At 41.1% G+C, this 17,536-nt stretch overlaps 1 protein-coding gene across 5 annotated transcripts in view; it reads right to left on the bottom strand.

Moving 5' to 3' along the window:
* Nucleotides 1–656: 656 nt before the first annotated feature.
* The window catches only part of gcgra (glucagon receptor a), an 82,806-nt gene continuing 65,926 nt past the window's right edge, over nucleotides 657–17,536 (bottom strand). For 2 of the 5 annotated variants that reach the window (XM_082530874.1, XM_082530872.1), the window contains exons 2-14: nucleotides 14,873–15,020; nucleotides 14,289–14,385; nucleotides 10,917–11,024; nucleotides 10,668–10,768; nucleotides 10,425–10,519; nucleotides 10,122–10,311; nucleotides 6,795–6,954; nucleotides 6,575–6,635; nucleotides 6,006–6,075; nucleotides 3,136–3,224; nucleotides 2,891–3,035; nucleotides 1,499–1,540; nucleotides 657–1,400 (exon numbers count right to left, since the gene is read on the bottom strand). In XM_082530874.1, the coding sequence (XP_082387000.1) occupies nucleotides 1,035–1,400; nucleotides 1,499–1,540; nucleotides 2,891–3,035; nucleotides 3,136–3,224; nucleotides 6,006–6,075; nucleotides 6,575–6,635; nucleotides 6,795–6,954; nucleotides 10,122–10,311; nucleotides 10,425–10,519; nucleotides 10,668–10,768; nucleotides 10,917–11,024; nucleotides 14,289–14,385; nucleotides 14,873–14,926 (1,578 nt within the window). In that variant the 5' untranslated portion in view covers nucleotides 14,927–15,020 and the 3' untranslated portion in view covers nucleotides 657–1,034. Of the gene's footprint in view, nucleotides 1,401–1,498; nucleotides 1,541–2,890; nucleotides 3,036–3,135; nucleotides 3,225–6,005; nucleotides 6,076–6,574; nucleotides 6,636–6,794; nucleotides 6,955–10,121; nucleotides 10,312–10,424; nucleotides 10,520–10,667; nucleotides 10,769–10,916; nucleotides 11,025–14,288; nucleotides 14,386–14,872; nucleotides 15,021–15,480; nucleotides 15,522–16,269; nucleotides 16,388–17,536 lie in introns of those variants that run through there. The other 3 variants (XM_082530875.1, XM_082530873.1, XM_082530876.1) reach the window with 3 other exon arrangements.

The raw sequence follows: 17,536 nt of genomic DNA, 5'->3' as shown, positions 1-17,536 counted from the left end.
CAGGGGCGAGGCATGTCATTCAGACAACATCTTGATGGCAAAAGGTAGAAAAGGAAATGCGTGTAGTGGCAAAGGAATTCGACTATCACCTTAAAACATACACGGCAAGTTTAAACAGCTGCAACAATAGCAATCAGCAGTATTCAACTAATATAAAAAAGATGTATTTTAATCTAAAAGACATAAGAAAGTCAAGTGATGATGATTTTAGCTTATTTATAATTGATCCTATACCATCGCTTGACCTCCTTTAATGTCCACACGCAAGACGAGAAGGACCTGGGGACAGCAGCTGCCAGTTTCCCATGAGCCCTGAATGAGGTCACTTGAACAACACTGTGGTCACCATATTGTTTGAGGTATAGTCAACAGAATTTTTCTTTTTTTTCTGCACATTTTCATCTAAATCACATAGACAGGAAAACATTTACAGATATTAGAGCAAAGCATATATATATATATATATATATATATGTATATGTGTGAAAAAAGGTTTCCCATCTGTTCCTACCTACATGTTATTTTGTATATTTTGTAGTCTTTTTTGTGTGTATTCAGTTCAATGCTCTCTTTGTATTTAAACTTTAGTACCAGAAATTTGATAGATAGGATAAGTTAAAGCAGAGGCTCAAGCAAGGACCCTGTGACCTTTACAGTTGGGGTTTATTTATTTATTTTTTTGTTACTTCAGGTTTCATGTTTGGTATGTCATTACGATCTTCCGTGGCTTATCTGCCTCGGGATGCTGTTGCAAAAATTGTTCAGCATGCAGCAGCTTATTATTCTGAGCTAAAAAACATCTAAACTAATCCGTTCACGAGACTCGCAGCACATTCGAAATGTCAGCGTGGATGCCCTTCCTGATCCTCCTCTCAGACTGTGGCGACAGCTCTCCAGTGACGCAGATCTCTGAGGGCCGACCTGAAAAGTGACACCATTAACTTGACTCTTTACAGCTGAGCAGGTCAGTCTGTCAGAGCACGATGAGAGCCCAAAGCCATCCAACTTCCTTTTTTAAGTAGTCCCAGTAGCTTTCACAGGTGGCTCTCCACGTTCTCTTTCTGCACTTCGTAACACTGCAGCTTGTCAGTAATGCTGATGTCCTCTACCAGGATATAGTTACTGATGGTCCCCTCGTGCAGCAGTGAGGCACACTTCCCTTCCTCCGTACTGTTGACCATGCCATTTTGGTTGCTAGCGACGAGCATGTGCCTCTCCTCGGGGCTACAGACTGGGGCGGTGGTTTTGGCGATGTCTGGGAGGTGAGGCATTCGAGGGGCGTGGTTTAAGAGACTGGTTGTTTTTGTGTTTGGGGTATTGCTATAGGTGTGGCGGTACTCCTCCTCAATGTTCCTCCCTAGCTTCCAGCGCTTCCACTTCTTCAGGATCTCAGACTGCACCTGGGGAGACAGCAGAGACATAAAGTAGACACTACAAAGCTTCGAACATCTGAAGATGGTGAAGATGGTGTATTTGTTGTGCAATCGAGATGACTCACTTCTTTGTTGACAAAGCAGTACAAGATTGCCACCAGGAGACCCTGTGAAGACAAACAATACTGATTTCATTCTGTCTACTAGCCATTTTCACCCACAATATTCACTTACATGCTACTCTGCAGCTATGAAAACATGAAACTGAATGTCTTCTAATATATGCACCACAATCCAGGCAGAAACTGCAAGTTTGCTTCTTTAAAATAAACCACAAGTGCCTTTGAGTAACATCTGTCTTAAGATGTAAGCCTCACAGCTATGTTTGCCATCTTTTGACTTTGAAATTCTCTTTTGCTCTGTCTGTTGGTCATCTGTCATATCTGTTTCCAGTGCCTAAAGGTCACTCTAATTATGTCACTGTGTGACAAAGTCATTTAGCAGTGCTCATAGTGCATTAATTTAATCTCTTCTGACACACAAATATTACAGCACATCACGACTGTCTCAGAGATGGAAAACTCACAGAAGCAGAGAGAGACAATTATGCAAGATTATTATTAGTTTTATTATTTTTTAGTAGCCCACAACATATTTCTAACTGTGATTCAGATGCTGTTACAGTTCGGACATTTAATCTTGTTAAGCTAACATTTGTTAACTTACAAAAAACAAACCTTAAAATTGCTGTTTTAACCCTTTTGTCACATCTCTCCACACAAACACTTGATATTGATAACACCCATTCACCCTTGATCAGGACTACTTGGCAAGCACAAAATTAAATTAACTAGTTTCCATCAATCAATCAGTTTGTGTGAGTTTTGTGTGAGTTCACGAGCTGTCACAGGGTGAGAGGTGAAACAACCCGGACAAATTGCCAGTTCCTAGGCACTGAGTACCATGTATTACCAAGTAGTTTTCCATGGAAAGCGTTGAGGGCTATATTTAAGCCCAAATCACAATTCTCTCCCCTAAACCTCACCTTTTTGGTATCAAGCAGTAACTGATACCTAAACAAATCAGAGAAAAACTGGATGTGAATCATGACCTCCTGCCTTGAAAACCTACCAGCAACTGCCACCCTAAGTGCCTCCATATGTGGACTTTGCCTTTCTGGACCATTACGCCTTGGCATCCATTCTTGGCACAGCTGTAGCATGAAGGCTGTATTGTGTGCATCTCAGACAAACCGTAACCGTTTTTGATGGTTTGAGGTGTGTATTTTCTTTTCCTGTTCTGTACTTATGCAAGGACAGCTGAGGTGAATTATTACACCACATAAAGCTTTAACAATAACTTTCATTGAAACCAGAGATGGCTTAATTCACTGTCCTGAGGCACACCACTCTCCTTAAGGTGATTAATGATGCTGAATCATACTAGAAATAGTGTTGTGAAAAAATAAACATGTTTCAAAGTTCATGACTGACAGTCATTTGTTGTTAAAGTCCAACCTGGAAGGAGGAGAAGAAGAGGTCAGAGAAGAGCCTGGTGAGACGCAAGCCGATGCTGCCACTGGTGGACTCATCTGTTGCGAAGATAAAGACCACATTATGGATCCCGAGCAGCGGGATCAAAGTTAGCGTTGACTTAGCCAACCTGGGACGGAGGAAAGGAGAGACAAAGGAGAGAAAGCAAAGACTAAGTAGAGAGAAAAAAACGCAAATCAATAGAAAAACAACATCATATTCACACTCACCGAAACTTATAGTCTGTGTATCTCATTTGGTGTGCTCGGAGCTTTGACACGAGAATTTTGATGATATGGATGAAGATAAGGAAGTTGATCTGTAAGAGACAGAGAAAGACGGTGTTACTGGAAATAGTTTACTTATATTATGCAAAAGATACCATCATAAAGCTCATCTTTCTCCAGTACAGTGGAGATGGATCTTCCAGATGCATACAGGCCCAGAAAAATTGTGATTAATGAGAGAAATGGAAGAAATCCGAGTTACAAATATCACAAAGGATCAGCATTAGTCCCAATAGCTGTGCAAAAAAGTGTTTTCAAGCACATTGGGAAACCCTTTCATAACAGCTGGCATTTCAGACAACAGTAGGTGTTCACCTGATGAAATCACTTATGATGTGACCTTTAATATTTTAAAATAATTTGTCATGGGTAATTTGTGGTGCTTGGACCTAATGCGTGCATTTGATTTCTGTCACGGATTGTTATATCAGCAGCCCAGTATGTACTGGCATGAGAATTTAATGGTGAACGGAACTGTGTAACGCTGCACAGTTATTCAACATTTAAACCATACGGTAACTTGTAATATTTAAAAAAGGAGCTTAACCATAGCCATGATAAATTGTTAATCAATATTAATATGCACTTACTGGCCATTTCATTAGGTACATCTTACTAATATCACTTTAGAGCCAATATAGAAGTGTTTTAATTCATCATGGCATAGATTCAACACAGCCCTGAAAAGATTCCTCCGAGATTTTGGTCCATGTTAGTTGCACATCCATGATGTAAATCTCCTATTCCTCCACATGCCAAGTTATCCTGCTGGAAGCAGCCATCAGGTGATGGGTACAGTGTGGTGATAAAGGGATAAGCATAGTTGACAACAATGCTCAGGCAGGTTGTGGTATTTAAATGATGATCATTTGGTAGTAAGGGGTCCAAACTGAAAATATATATCTATTTTTTTGATCGCTCTGTAAACCAGCGGTCCCCAACCTTTTTTGCGCCACGGACCAGTTTATGCCCGACAATATTTTCACGGACCGGCCTTTAAGGTGTCGCGGATAAATACAACAAAATAAAACTAGTACCGGTACCGAAAAAAGAAGCTTTATTCATAACACACGTGAAAAGACCCAGGAAAACCGAGTTAACGATAAAAACGATAACAAAATAACACTAAAACCCCATAAAACCATACATTTCACACCCGAGCCTCAAACGATGCTGAATCATACTAGAAACGACTCACGGACCGGTACCAGTCTGTGAACTGGGAGTTGGGGACCGCTGCTGTAAACCATAGAGATGATTGTAGGTGAAATACTCGGACCAGCCTGCACGGTACCGACAACTTGGTGCATTCAGCATCACTTAAATCACTTGTCTTTTCCATTCTGATGCTCAGTTTGAAGTACAAAGTTTATGCCACGATGCTGTATCAAAGTGGCCGGCGAGTGTATATAACAGATGCTAAGCTAACTATAGGCTGGCTAAATCTGTCAGCCCACTGCGTATTAAACCACCTACATATTTATCTACATATGCATATCTGTAGTTCTATGTTTGCACAGACTTGAATGAAATTGCTGTAATTGTCAAAATATCTGTAACACCTGGAGCAGTCTAACACGCACACACTACACACACACAATTAATGTGAATACTACAGTGTAGTTTTCTACTGTGTCGTGCAGTTTGAGAATGGTGGGACCAAGATAAAGAGGGAAACAGTGAAATTGGGACCAGCCCTCCCATTCCAACAGGAACTCAAACACAGGAATTCCTGTGGGATACAGGTCACTTAGCTGGACGATAAATGCATGGAAAGTGCCAGGATGTCTGGCCTCACTTAAGAGCCACGACAAATTGGACTTGTGTAAACGCTTAGAAGTGACCTTTGCAGAACACATGTCTAATAAAAGTCCTGGTGACAGGATGAAGAGAGTATGCAGAGCTGGTCACAATGCAAATATTAATTAGATTTAATCCACAAATCTTTGAGTCCTGACAGGCTTCACAGAAGTTCTGGGTGAAGCACATCTTACCTTTAACACAACATGAATAAAAGAGGTGTGTTTAAGATAAGATAAGATAAGATAAGATAAGATAAGATAAGATAACCTTTATTAGTCCCACACGTGGGAAATTTGTTTTGTCACAGCAGGAAGTGGACAGTGCAAAAGTTATGACGCAAAAATTAGAATACAATAAGAATAAATACAGTACACAACTGTACAGAATAGAATAAAATAATATACTATATACAGTAGAATAAAATAGAATAAAAATATACAATAAGATAAAAATAGAATACGAATGCTATATACAACTGAGTAAAAATACAACGATGCCAGAAAAGATTATTGCACTTAGTGTTATTGCACATGTGTGGATGTGTGTGTTTGTTCAGTTAAAGTCTTTGTTGTGGAGTCTGACAGCAGTGGGGAGGAAAGACCTGCGAAATCTCTCCGTCCCACACCGTGGGTGCCGCAGTCTCCCACTGAAGGAGCTGCTCAGTGCTGTCACAGTCTGCTGCATGGGGTGGAAGACGTTGTCCAACAGGGATGACAGCTTAGCCGCCATTCTCCTGTCACTCACCACCTCCACTGGGTCCAGAGGGCATCCTAGAACAGAGCTGGCCCTTCGGATCACCCTGTTCAGTCTCTTCCTGTCCCCAGCAGGTGCACCAGTGGGGGATAAAAATAGCTGGAAATGCTTGATTCACAGTCATATACCACTTTAAGGCGAAGCTGCTTTTTTCCCATTAACGTTTACATGCAGAAATAATTGAAATGTTAAAAAAAGGACATGGCATAACAAGATGCGAAGACACATAACGAGGAGGAGGACGACGACAAAATTACCATAACAGCTGCCAGTATCGGAGCGCGTATGATCCACCAGTATTTCATGTTTATATTTTGCTCCCAGCAACTGAAAAGAATGAAAGAAAAGCACTGAATGAAATATCAGTGAGAGACCACCTGACATATTTCCTCTATTTTACTAGAACGCTTGTGGACACGGCTCACACTGTAAAACATGTTGTTAAGGCTTTTAAGACTTTACATAAGAGCACAGTGTGACCTTAAAAGCACTTCATTTACTCCTTACTCCAGAATATTTGGCGTCCTGCTGAAAGCTAACATGAAATATTAAGAATGTGCAAACACAGCTGTTAAACCAGACTGGCATCCAGCAGGAGATAAAACATGTGTGAAAAGTTGAATTGCAGCCAATCCTTCATGTAGTAAATTGTGTGTTAAATTAACCGCAAGCATCAAGATTTTTGGAGAAAGACAATCTGCTGACTTTTTTTTGACATGGTGTCCTGATACAAATGTTACAAGCTAAAATTTAAACTCGTTGGCAGGTTTCCACCCTTGTTAAACAACCTGGAGAACAGGGAAGAGGGAAAGAGAGGGAAACTTACTCCTGATTTTCATACAGGTATTTAATCGCCACCCATGGCACGAGGAATATTAATGGGGTACCTGTGAAAAAAACAAGAGATGTCTAAATGCAAAACAGCCAATTAGCACTTGACAATTTGTATGCTCTTACTTCATTTGGCTCAATTCAAAAAGTATCGTATAACACATAATTGACTTGCACCCCCTGACTTATGACTTCACAGATTCAGGCCAGCTCACCCCAACCGATGCACTGGTAAATTTTGAAGTAGTTCCTCTCCGTAAACACAGTGATGACCAGGAGGTTGTGGAGGTAGATGCCTTCCACCAGCAACCAGTAGCTGTTAGCCATGATACTATACTGCATCATAACCATGGCAATGCGACAGCTGACCATTGTCTGCAAGAAAAGTTTAATATCACATATTTTACACTGCCGAGAGGAGTCGCCTGACACATTATTTAGCCGATGTGAGATTCAGGCTCTGTGCCCACAGAGGTAAGATTTTACAACAGCAGCAACTTTAAACCCAATTTCAGCCATCTGTGACAACCCAGTGCACATGATCCTCCTTTTATATATGTATCTCTTCCACAGTAAACGTATTTTATTTTGGTCATGTATGCAGTCTCTCATCTTTGTTGTGTTGGTGAGACTCCTCACTTGCTTGACTAACATAAGTAATCAATTAAAGCCTTTTTAGCTGTAACTGTTTTGAGATTAAAAACAATTAAATATAATGTGGATATTAGACAGAGATAAGTAAATGCAAAATGCAGTTTTTAAATAAAGATTTTATTGATTAAGGAAGAAAATTGGCACTGGTCCTGTGTGAAAAAGTAATTGACCCTCTTGTTACATCATGAATTAACTGTGATTAATCTCTTTTTTTGGGAAGCTGAGTTCAGTTTCACTAAACAGGCTCAGACATGATTACTGGCAGACCTGCTGAATCAGGAAATTACTTACATAGAACCTGTCTGACAAAGTGAAACAGGTTAAAAGATCCCCAAAAGCAACGCATCATGCTACAATCTAAAGAAACACCTGAGAAACAAAGTCACTAACATCTATCAGCCTGGAAAGGGTTCAGAGCCATTTCCAAGGCTCCAGGACTCCAGTGAATCACTGTGAGAGTCATTATTTACACATGGGGAAAACTTGGAACAGTGGTTAACCTTCCCAGGAATGACCGGCTCCAAAAGCACATTGATGACTCATCCAGGAGATCACAAAATAACCCAGAACAACATTAAAGAACCACAGGCTTCACATGTCTCAGTTAAGTTCAGAGTTCATGATTCAGCCATAGGAAGGAGACTGGGGGGAAATGGCACCGAAGGGAGAGTTCAAGGAGAAAACCACATCAAAAAGAACACAAAGGTTCATCTTATATTTGCCAAAAAAAAACAAAACATCTGGATGATACCCATAAGAGAAAGCTAAACTTTTTGAAAGGTTTCAGTCCCATTATGTCTGCCGTAAAAGTAACGGCAGACATAAACACTGCATTTCAGAAAAGGAACATCATACCAACAGTAAAATATGGTGGTGGTAGTGTGATGGTCTGGGGCTGTTTTGCTGCCTCACGACCTGAAGGACTTGCTGTAGTAAATGGAACCATGAATTCTGATGTCTATCAAAACATCCCGAAGGAGAATGTCTGGCCATCTGTTCGTGACCTCAAGCTGAAGTGCACTTGGGTTCTCAAGCAGGACAATGATCCAAAATACAAAAGCAGGTCCATCTCTGAATGTCATAAGATGGCTCAAATATCTCATCTCATCTGATCACACTGGTCTAGTCTGCTTTTTCAGTCAGAAAGCTGATACACTGAAAAAAATTGTTTGGCCAGCTCTTGGATTTACGTAAGCATCTTGCGTGTATTTAACACAAGTGCCTCATGCTTTAAAGTTAAGTGTAACTACATAGTGTAGAAACTACATGATATGCAGAGAGGCTAGATTAAATTGTTCATATCATGTTCAAGTGAAGTAAGTCAATAATATATCAATGTTAAATCCCGCGACACTGCACGGGTTTCAGACTCGCGCTCTTTAGATCGTGGTTTCAGGAAGGCATCCATCTCAGTCAAGTCGAGCAGCCACCTCTACTTTTTTTAGTATACCAAAAAAAGTAAATTGGGTGGTTGTTACATTAAAAAAGTCTAACTTGTAATTTGAACACAGTAATTTCATGTTTCTATGAACGTAATTAAATCATGAAGAATCTGTACGAAATTCAAAAACTTAATTTGTTCTTGTTGAGACGACATGATACAATCTAGTAAGAGTGGTTAGTTGCTGAACTCATGAAATTCACAAGATCGCACAAGATTTCAAACTGCAGGAAAATCACTGGAGTTATAAGAGGCAGACAACTACACACGCACCACGTGCATGCTATTGCTATTTATTGTGGATTATTACAAAAACAAAAAAATTCTGCATCAAATACAGGAAATCATAGCTTTCCTACATTTCCTAGATTGTTGGCATGGTGGTTAGTGCTGTTGCTTCACAGTAAGAAGGTCCTGTGTTCAAATCCACATTCTGTGCTAGTTTGCAGGTTTCTCTCTGGGTATTCTGGTTTCGGTATGCAGTTATTAGAGTTAGGGTTAACTGGTAATTCTAAATTACCTGTGAATGTAAGTGTAAATGGTTGTTTGTTTCTATGTGATAGACTGGTCAGCTGTCCAGGGTGTACCCTGCACCGTAACCTATCACTTCAGGGTTGTTTCACAGCCCTCCTGCAACCAGGATAAAGAAGGATGGTAGTTGTTGAAGACCCATTCAATTTTTATGGTAACCAGGATCAGGACTTTGTTGAACATTATGTAATATGAAGACAGCAAGTAGTATTTAAGTGACCAAGTAGTATTGGGGTAAAAGTTATTGAATAGTGTTGAAATAAAATGACAAAATTGTGAAGGATTAAAATATTCCAAGATCTCAACATACTTCATCTGAACATGTTTCAATCGCGATTTATGAACACAAAATGCACCGGTTTACTGAATATGAAAAAGTTGTGTTGATTTAACTCAGTTGTTTAAGTTTCTGCCAAAGCAAAACATTTGTGTGCAACCAATGTCCACTATTGAATCAAGTAAATCCAACATGGCCTTTTTTTCAGTGTAGGAAAGCAACTGTTACTTAAATAACCACTCATTACAACCAAGCCAGACAGAAGAGCATCTCTGAATGTATGACATGCCGAAACCAGAAGCAGATGGGCCACACTGGGTACCACTTCTGTCAGTTAAGAACAGGAAACTTAGGCAGTGGTACTAGTAAGTACTAAACAAATTGTCTAATGAGCGCATATATGAATCCTTTAAACAGAATCAGGATTTTTGTTCTTATAGAGCTCAACATTTACCTTTATGACACATTGTGAACATACTATAACGATCAGAACCTAGATCCAGAACTGTTTTGCACTTTTAATTTATCAGCTAATCAAAAAAAAATAATAGAAAGATCACAAATAAGAAAACATTTGTCTCATTTCCACCTGTGTTAAGTCTTTGGTGATCACTGTTAAATATGAAGAGCAAAACTGACCTCGTTGTTGACCAGCAGCTCTATTGGAGCTATAGATGCAGGGGGGAATCCCTGCTCCTCGTCTCTGTTCAGGCCCTGTGCTATGTGGCTGGTTTCGAACAGAGCATCTTTGATGAGGACAGACAAAGCTCGCAGGATGAAAGAGGCAAAAAGATTCATGTGGATGTTGTTCCTCATGCAGTGGAGTTTCCTGATGAAGGAGAAGCAACAATCATCCAAGAGGTAATCTGTTGGTGTATCAATCATCTGGTTTTGCTCTCTTAAAATGTGCTTGAAATGATTTAAGGTGTAAATGATTATTACCTAAAGAATATGAGGATGCCAAGAGCCAACACTAAAGCCACCAGGGATAAGGAATAGCCCACCGTGTACATGATCCGAATATGGACATAGTACTGCTGCAGATCAGAGCACACGTTTGTTAAATCTTTTTCATTTTTATTTTTTATTTATAGTAAAATTAGACAAAATTTCTTTATTCTTTAGCTTCTCTCAGCTATATCTAATGCTTTCAGATCAAATAGAATAAAAAAAGACTATTCTTACCAGATGTGGTGCTTGTTCATGAGAATCACACTCGCTGGTATTATATGTAGTCACCCACTGGCCATTCACATCACATTCCTGATACACCACGCCATGCTGAACTACGCACACACACACAGAAACAGACCTCTGTGATTTACTGAGAAGTCCAGTCATAGGCAGCTGTCCTTCTCTGCAGGGCATTTTAAGTGACCTGGCATGAGCATGTCTGAAATATTGTGTATGGCCAAAAACTCACACATCTCTTACCTTTACGGTGCCATGGCAAATACCACGGGCATGGCACAACAACAGTAGTGTTAGGGAGTCCATCGGGCCAACAGGCATAATTGTTAAAAGTCCTGTTGCACACGAGGTCTGTGATTAAACAAAAAAAACCATAACATCACAATATATATGCTGAGAAACCACAGACTAACCCTGAGAGTCTAAAACTTGCAGAATGTAGTAAAAATTAATTATATATTATATATTTGGAATGATTGCTGCTAGTAGCTATTACGTAAACATCAGGGCAAGTTAGCTTGACTTCAGAGTCCTGACCTCCTACTTACAGTATATCACGTCTTCAATCGTGTTTCAGAACAGAGGACCAAAACAACATTAACTATACGGAGAGATGGGTGTTCGTGAAGTGATGTATAGGCTAAGCTGCTCTTACGCTAATGGAGGGTGACAGGAAAGGTATGTAAGTGCTGCAAAGTGGTGTGATTTTGCATGCAGTGTGGGAAGCAGCCTTTCTGAAAGTTGGAGCAATCTGCTGCACTAACCAGCGAGCATAAAACATGATAACGGTCTTTAATGCGACTGAAGGGTAGCGTTTAGCGTGTAGTTAAACATTTTGCAGATGGGAGCTGCTTTTTACTAAGCATGAGCAGAAAGTGAGCATGGTGTAGTAAATGTATGACTGGAGAGGAAATCGCTGCCGCCTCATGGACTGGTGAGCAAGCTGTTACCTGTTCTGCAACATTAAAAGGCTTTTCTCAACAATGTGTTTGCAAATCATACAAATATCTCTTACTGTCGCATTTACATTGCTCCGAAATGTTGCATATTTTGCTGAAGTGGTTATAATTAATAGTTTTGCATTAAAAGGTTATAATACCTTTCTGTTGGTTCACTGTCATAGCCCAACTCAACTCTAAAATGTCTGCTTTGAATTCTAAAGAGCAAACTATTATAGTTACCATCTAGCTAATGTGTTTACTGAAGTAGTTGCTCTTGAGTTTCATACTCCTTAGCTACCACGGCCCCTTTATATTTATTTCATTTAGCCTGATGGAAAAGGACCTCCCTATTCCTTCTCCTTTTCCTTCATTACAATTGCTTTAAAGTCTCTTTGTGCTGGTTTCATCTTTGCCTTGGGCTGTCGGCGTTGTGTTCATGCCTAAATACTAAGAGAAAGATCATATGGGACGCCTAGCAGAGGCCCCAGTCCGTGAGATCTTCAACGCACACCTCCGGCAGAGCATCACCAGCATTTTAGAGGGAGACTGTCATGGTCCTGAGTCGTGTGACCCAGTGTGTTATGCTTAGCCTATTTTGATGTTTATTATTTGTTTAGGTTCTCTAAGGTAGTCCACCCATTTGTATATATCACCCCTGCATTACGTCTCCCTTGCCCTTCGTGTGTTTATGTCTGTGTGTCTTGTACTGTCAAGTTCATGCTGTCAGTTATGTCACCTCCCCCTGTACTACGTCTCCCCGGTTCATGTCTCATGTTTCCTGTTTTACTTTGAAGGCCTGCATTCACTGTCAGTGTATTCAGTTTTACTCCTCCTGTCCTGTCGTTAAGTTCATGTGTGTCAGCTGCGTTCCCATGTGTGGTCACTTCCCCTGATCATCCCTCATGTGTATTTAGTCTCTGTGTTTCATACAGTCTGCGTCGCGTCGTCTGTGTTCCCACCCTCCGTGTTTCCATGCCTGGTCTGTTGTCTTCCAAGCCATAGCCTCACCATCGTTTGTTCCCAGTTCAGGTTTCTGTTTAGCCACGTTATCCCTGCTGTATTTGTACACCTTGTTTTCAGCCATATTAAAGGCTCGCCTTCTGTTAAAGCTCACTCCCGTCTGCTCACTCGTGTTCGCACCTGGGTCCATTACACGGAATACTTCAAGGACCTCCTTAATCCCACTGACACGTCTTCCGATGAGGAAGCAGAGTCTGGGGATGAGCGGGTTGACCCACCAATTTCCGGGGGCGAGGTCACTGAGGTAGTTAAACAACTCCTTGGTGGCAGAGCCCCTGGTGTGGATGAGGTCCGCCCCGAGTTACTGAAGGCTCTGGACATTCTAAGGCTGTCCTGGTTGACACGCCTCTACAACGTTGCGTGGAGATCTGGGGCAGTACCCCTGGACTGGCAGACCGGGGTGGTGGCCCCCATTTTTAAGAAGGGGGACCGGAGGATGTGTTCCAACTACAGGGGGATCACACTCCTCAGCCTCCCTGGGAAAGTCTATGCCAGGGTGCTGGAAAGGAGAGTTCGTCCGATAGTCAAACCTCAGATACAGGAGGAACAATGTGGTTTTTGTCCTGGTCGCGGAACACTGGACCAGCTCTTTATCCTCTCAAGGATACTTGAGGGTGCATGGGAGTTTGCCCAACCAGTCTACATGTGTTTTGTGGACTTGGAGAAGGCATTCGACCGTGTGGTTCTGTTGGCTTCATCGGGTGATGGCCTCCAGCTCACACTGGAACGGTTCGCAACCAAGTGTGAAGCAGCGGGAATGAGGTTCAGCACCTCCAAATCTGAGGCCAGACAGATTTTAGTATACTGTGATATATTATGCTCTTGTCACTTGCTCAGAGTGAAATATTATGGCGTTATTTTTGTGCCACTATTCTGAGCGCACGTAAAAAAAATTTGAGGGTACTTTAAAAAAAAATTGCAGGTGCAAGTGTTGCATTTTGAGGAGAAGTTTATTTTGAGCAAAGAAAAGCTACATTTCAATGAACAAAATTCATTGCTGCGTGCAAAAAATGTATTTCAGTGTTATTGATTATCTATACACACACTCAATAGCATCCTCTCTCCCTCAGTTTTTGCGTTTGCGCTCGCTTGCAATGTGTTGCTTGTACTCTCAACATTTCTGCCCGTGCATGTTCAACGCTTTCTGTACACCGTTATATTTGTGCCACAAAACCAGCCAATCACAGACTTGGATGCAACAAAATCTGATTGGCTGTTTTGGTCTCCAATCAGCTCAAAATGACGAAATGCAATATCCCAGAATCCATTTCGTCCCAAACTCAAATGAGGCAGTGGAGGAGGAACACAGAGTGGCGGAGTTTGAAATATTGCTCTTTCTGGGTCACAAAATAAACTTTTAAGATATTTTCATGCGAGAATGGTGCTGTGTGAACTTCAAATATCTGCTCGATTTATCAAGACATCACATATTTGCAAAAGTGCTCTAACGTTTTTGGAAATGCCTGTTAAATTTTTTTTACGTGCACTCAGAATAGTGGCACAAAAATAACGCCATATAAAACTGGATGATATCTCCAATGAATGAATAACACTTAGAAACTTTTGGTAAATGGTGCAGGTTGGATTTTAATTGCAGTGTGAAAGGGCCTAAAGTTAAAATTAAATTACAAGTCTAACACAGTGTTTAGCTCACCGGTGCTTGGTGGATCTTGGCTGTTGTTGCGTTCACACTCTTTCCTGTACAATTCCCAGCGCTCCGTCACCTTTTGCAGGGAAACAACAGCAGAAACCTAAGGAGACAATAACAGCAACACAATTAAAGAAAAAATATCTGGAAGGTCTGTTTTCCTGGAGACTTACGGATACATTTCAACCAGATAGACATGAAGAATACTGAGAACATGAACCTCGTGCAAAGCAACTGGCCAGCTGACGTTCATTTGTTTCAGTTCACTTTATATATACGGTAGCTGTAAACAACTGGTTGTCATACTGGAGATTTAATCAATCAAAATAAGACCTTGTCACACGATAATACTGTACTTACGCTACTGTACAGAGTGTTTAGGTTTCTGTAACTCTCTAAGACAAGTCTTAACTGTGAGGGTCATTGACTAATATATATATATCGATAGATAGATAGATAGATAGATAGATAGATAGATAGATAGATAGATAGATAGATAGATAGATAGATAGATAGATAGATAGATAGATAGATAGATAGATAGATATTAGTCTGTGTGTGTGTGCTTTTAAACATGTTTTTGGACCCACCTGGATACTGCAGGAGACAATGAGCACTGCCAAAAAGAGGAACAGCTGTGACATCCCTTATTTCTGCTGTTGGTGCTGGGATGGGATACTGCAGAGCTGAGAAGAGTTTTCACTTCATAAGGGGGCTTATCTACACTGGCCACGCTGCCTGGATGACACAGAGACATACAATTCATCAAAGCTCATTGCAAACACATTGCTGTTAATGAGGCTCAGCTTGGCTGCGCAAAACAAGAGAACCACAACAGGAAAAGGCTGGGCCATATCGTTCACACTACAATTACACCAAATTTAGAAGGTATGCTGGCAAGGAAGTAAAATAAAAGGAGAAGTCTTATGTCTTTTCAACTTGTGTTCTTAACGCTCAAGAAGTGTGGAGAGGAAAGGAGTGCTTATTCATTCAAATAGAGCCATGGTCCACAAAGTTTACAGCTATACAAGACAGACCAGAACATCATCGGGCCAAAAAACCTCCAGGAAATGCTGTTTGTCCCTGCAGTGAGACAGCTGCATGTAGTCAGTGATTCTGCTGGCAGCTGTCCACCTTCTTGCTGAAGCCAGCGAGTATTTGGTTGAGTGTTTGTCAGTGTGTGCCAGAGGTCACTCACCTTCGCATCGACTGCCATAACACTCCCGAGAGATTTGACTGAAGCCGGAGAACGGAACGAAATCTGAAACGTTTCTGCAAAAAACACCTTGACCATGGAAACATTTTTGGCTAAAACGTTTCAAATTCCATTCCGTTCCAGTCTTGCTGTGGATAGGAGGACGAGCTCGTGATGTTGTGTAAGGAATTTTTCACAAACGAATGTAGGTATTTTTTCAACAGATAAGAGCACAATGTATCGTGACAGATGAACAGTTTGCAATGTTCTTGGGTGGGAAAGCTTAATTCACGAGTTTTTCAGTCTCTGTTTTGACTGAAAATGTCACCGAGCTTCTAAAATCTGGGGTAAACAGCAGCTTGGAGGTTCCAGTCACAATCTTAATATCCACACTATCAGACTTGATCAAATCTACACCAAGGCCTTTCTTAATGGACTGCTCAGTGTAATAACTACTGGAAACAATTAGCATTAGCTGCAGTACAGCCTCACTGAATGCCATAGGCGCTGAGAGATCAGAGCTACTCTTGTCTGGCCTGACATCAGGTCGTGATTGTCCAGCTCAAATCATAGCGCTGACTCTTGTACCTCTGACAGCATCAGACATGTTCTGATTTCAATTCTGTTTTTGTGTTCTGGTGGCTAAAAGACCCACAACGGTGACATCCCATCACAAATTCTGGCATAGGTCATTTGGAAGCAGAAACTACAGGCATATCTTCAAACCATACTGTACTTTAACCTCTGCTCTTCCAAACATCTCTACTGTAGGCATCTCGGGTAAGTTCTTACCAGACAGAGATAATGAGCGCGTGACATTTCAGCACGTGTCCCGCTGCACCGGAGAGGTTCAGACCCTGGTCTTCCTTGTGGCTAAAATGTTACGCCATGTGTGACAGTTTTCCAAGGGTTTCCCTCTTTCACAACCTATCTCTCACTTACTCTCTGACTCTTTCGCCAGCCCGCGCCACTCTGCAGCTTAGCAGCGACTGGGAGCAATGATTAACCAAACTGCAGGAGTGGGAGTGAGGGTGCGTCAAAGCAAGAGGGTTTACTACAGGAGAAAAGATTCCTAAACCTGGCTCCTGACCCCTTTTCTATGTTGCGACACTAAACATTCCAGCCATTACACATGTGTGAAGTTGTGAGGTGAATTTGAAATCTGCCTCTCAGACTGAGAGTATGCATGGACACCAAAATATGATATTTCATCATCGCTTCATGACTAAAAGAAAATAAAAACTGCCTTTCCTAATTATCCTTTAGATGACTTCTATAACAATCTCATTGCTTCTGTTTCAGGAGTCCAGCAGTTTTCCTTAGTATTTAGTATTTATTTTTAGATATAATAACACCGAATGCCCCACAGCTGAAGACAAAACAAGACTCTCTCGATAATGAGCATTCACTGCCTTTTACGCTCAAAAAGCAATGCTAAATCAGAGCACTGGAGGATTTTTAAGACACAACCTGAGGACATAAGTTCACAGAACTCCCTTTCTTTATTTGTGCACATTTGTCAAGTACAATGTGTCTGCTCGGATGCCTTTAATGCAGGATGAGGGGAATCACGTTGGCCATTCGATGGAAGCTCAATTGGAACTAATGGCTTCGAGGTGTGAGGCTAATTAGGCTTCTATATTGTGCTGTTATGATAGCCTGCCAGATCTACAGTACTGCTGCTCCCACTTAGCTTTTTCAGTCCATTGTTGCTTCAGACCAATCAAGGTCCTCTGAAACATGTGTTGTTAGACCCAGTGGTTCCCTGTTCCAGGAAATAATCTGGAGCTTTAAACACTTTTGCTGCACATTTGATGTATGAGATGAAACAACGGCTGAGAGTCAAGCCTTCCAAGCCAGATGGCTCTCTTGAGATGCTTGGGTCTGCTCTCTTTAGCTTCATCCAGAAACAAGTTAGCAAGCAATAATGTTTCACCTCAGTGTCTGAAAATTATGCAGCACTTTTTTTTCTTTTAGATAAATACTTATGTTTAATTTCCTCTTAGACGACTTTGTGTTGATTGACCAAATGCTAAACAGATGCAAGTGTAACCTAAGA

The sequence above is a fragment of the Aulonocara stuartgranti genome, assembly GCF_965226115.1.
Source record: "Aulonocara stuartgranti genome assembly, chromosome: 4".
NCBI lineage: Eukaryota > Metazoa > Chordata > Actinopteri > Cichliformes > Cichlidae > Aulonocara > Aulonocara stuartgranti.
Note: the sequence above shows the minus strand (reverse complement) of the source record. Positions and strands in the feature narration are given on the sequence as shown.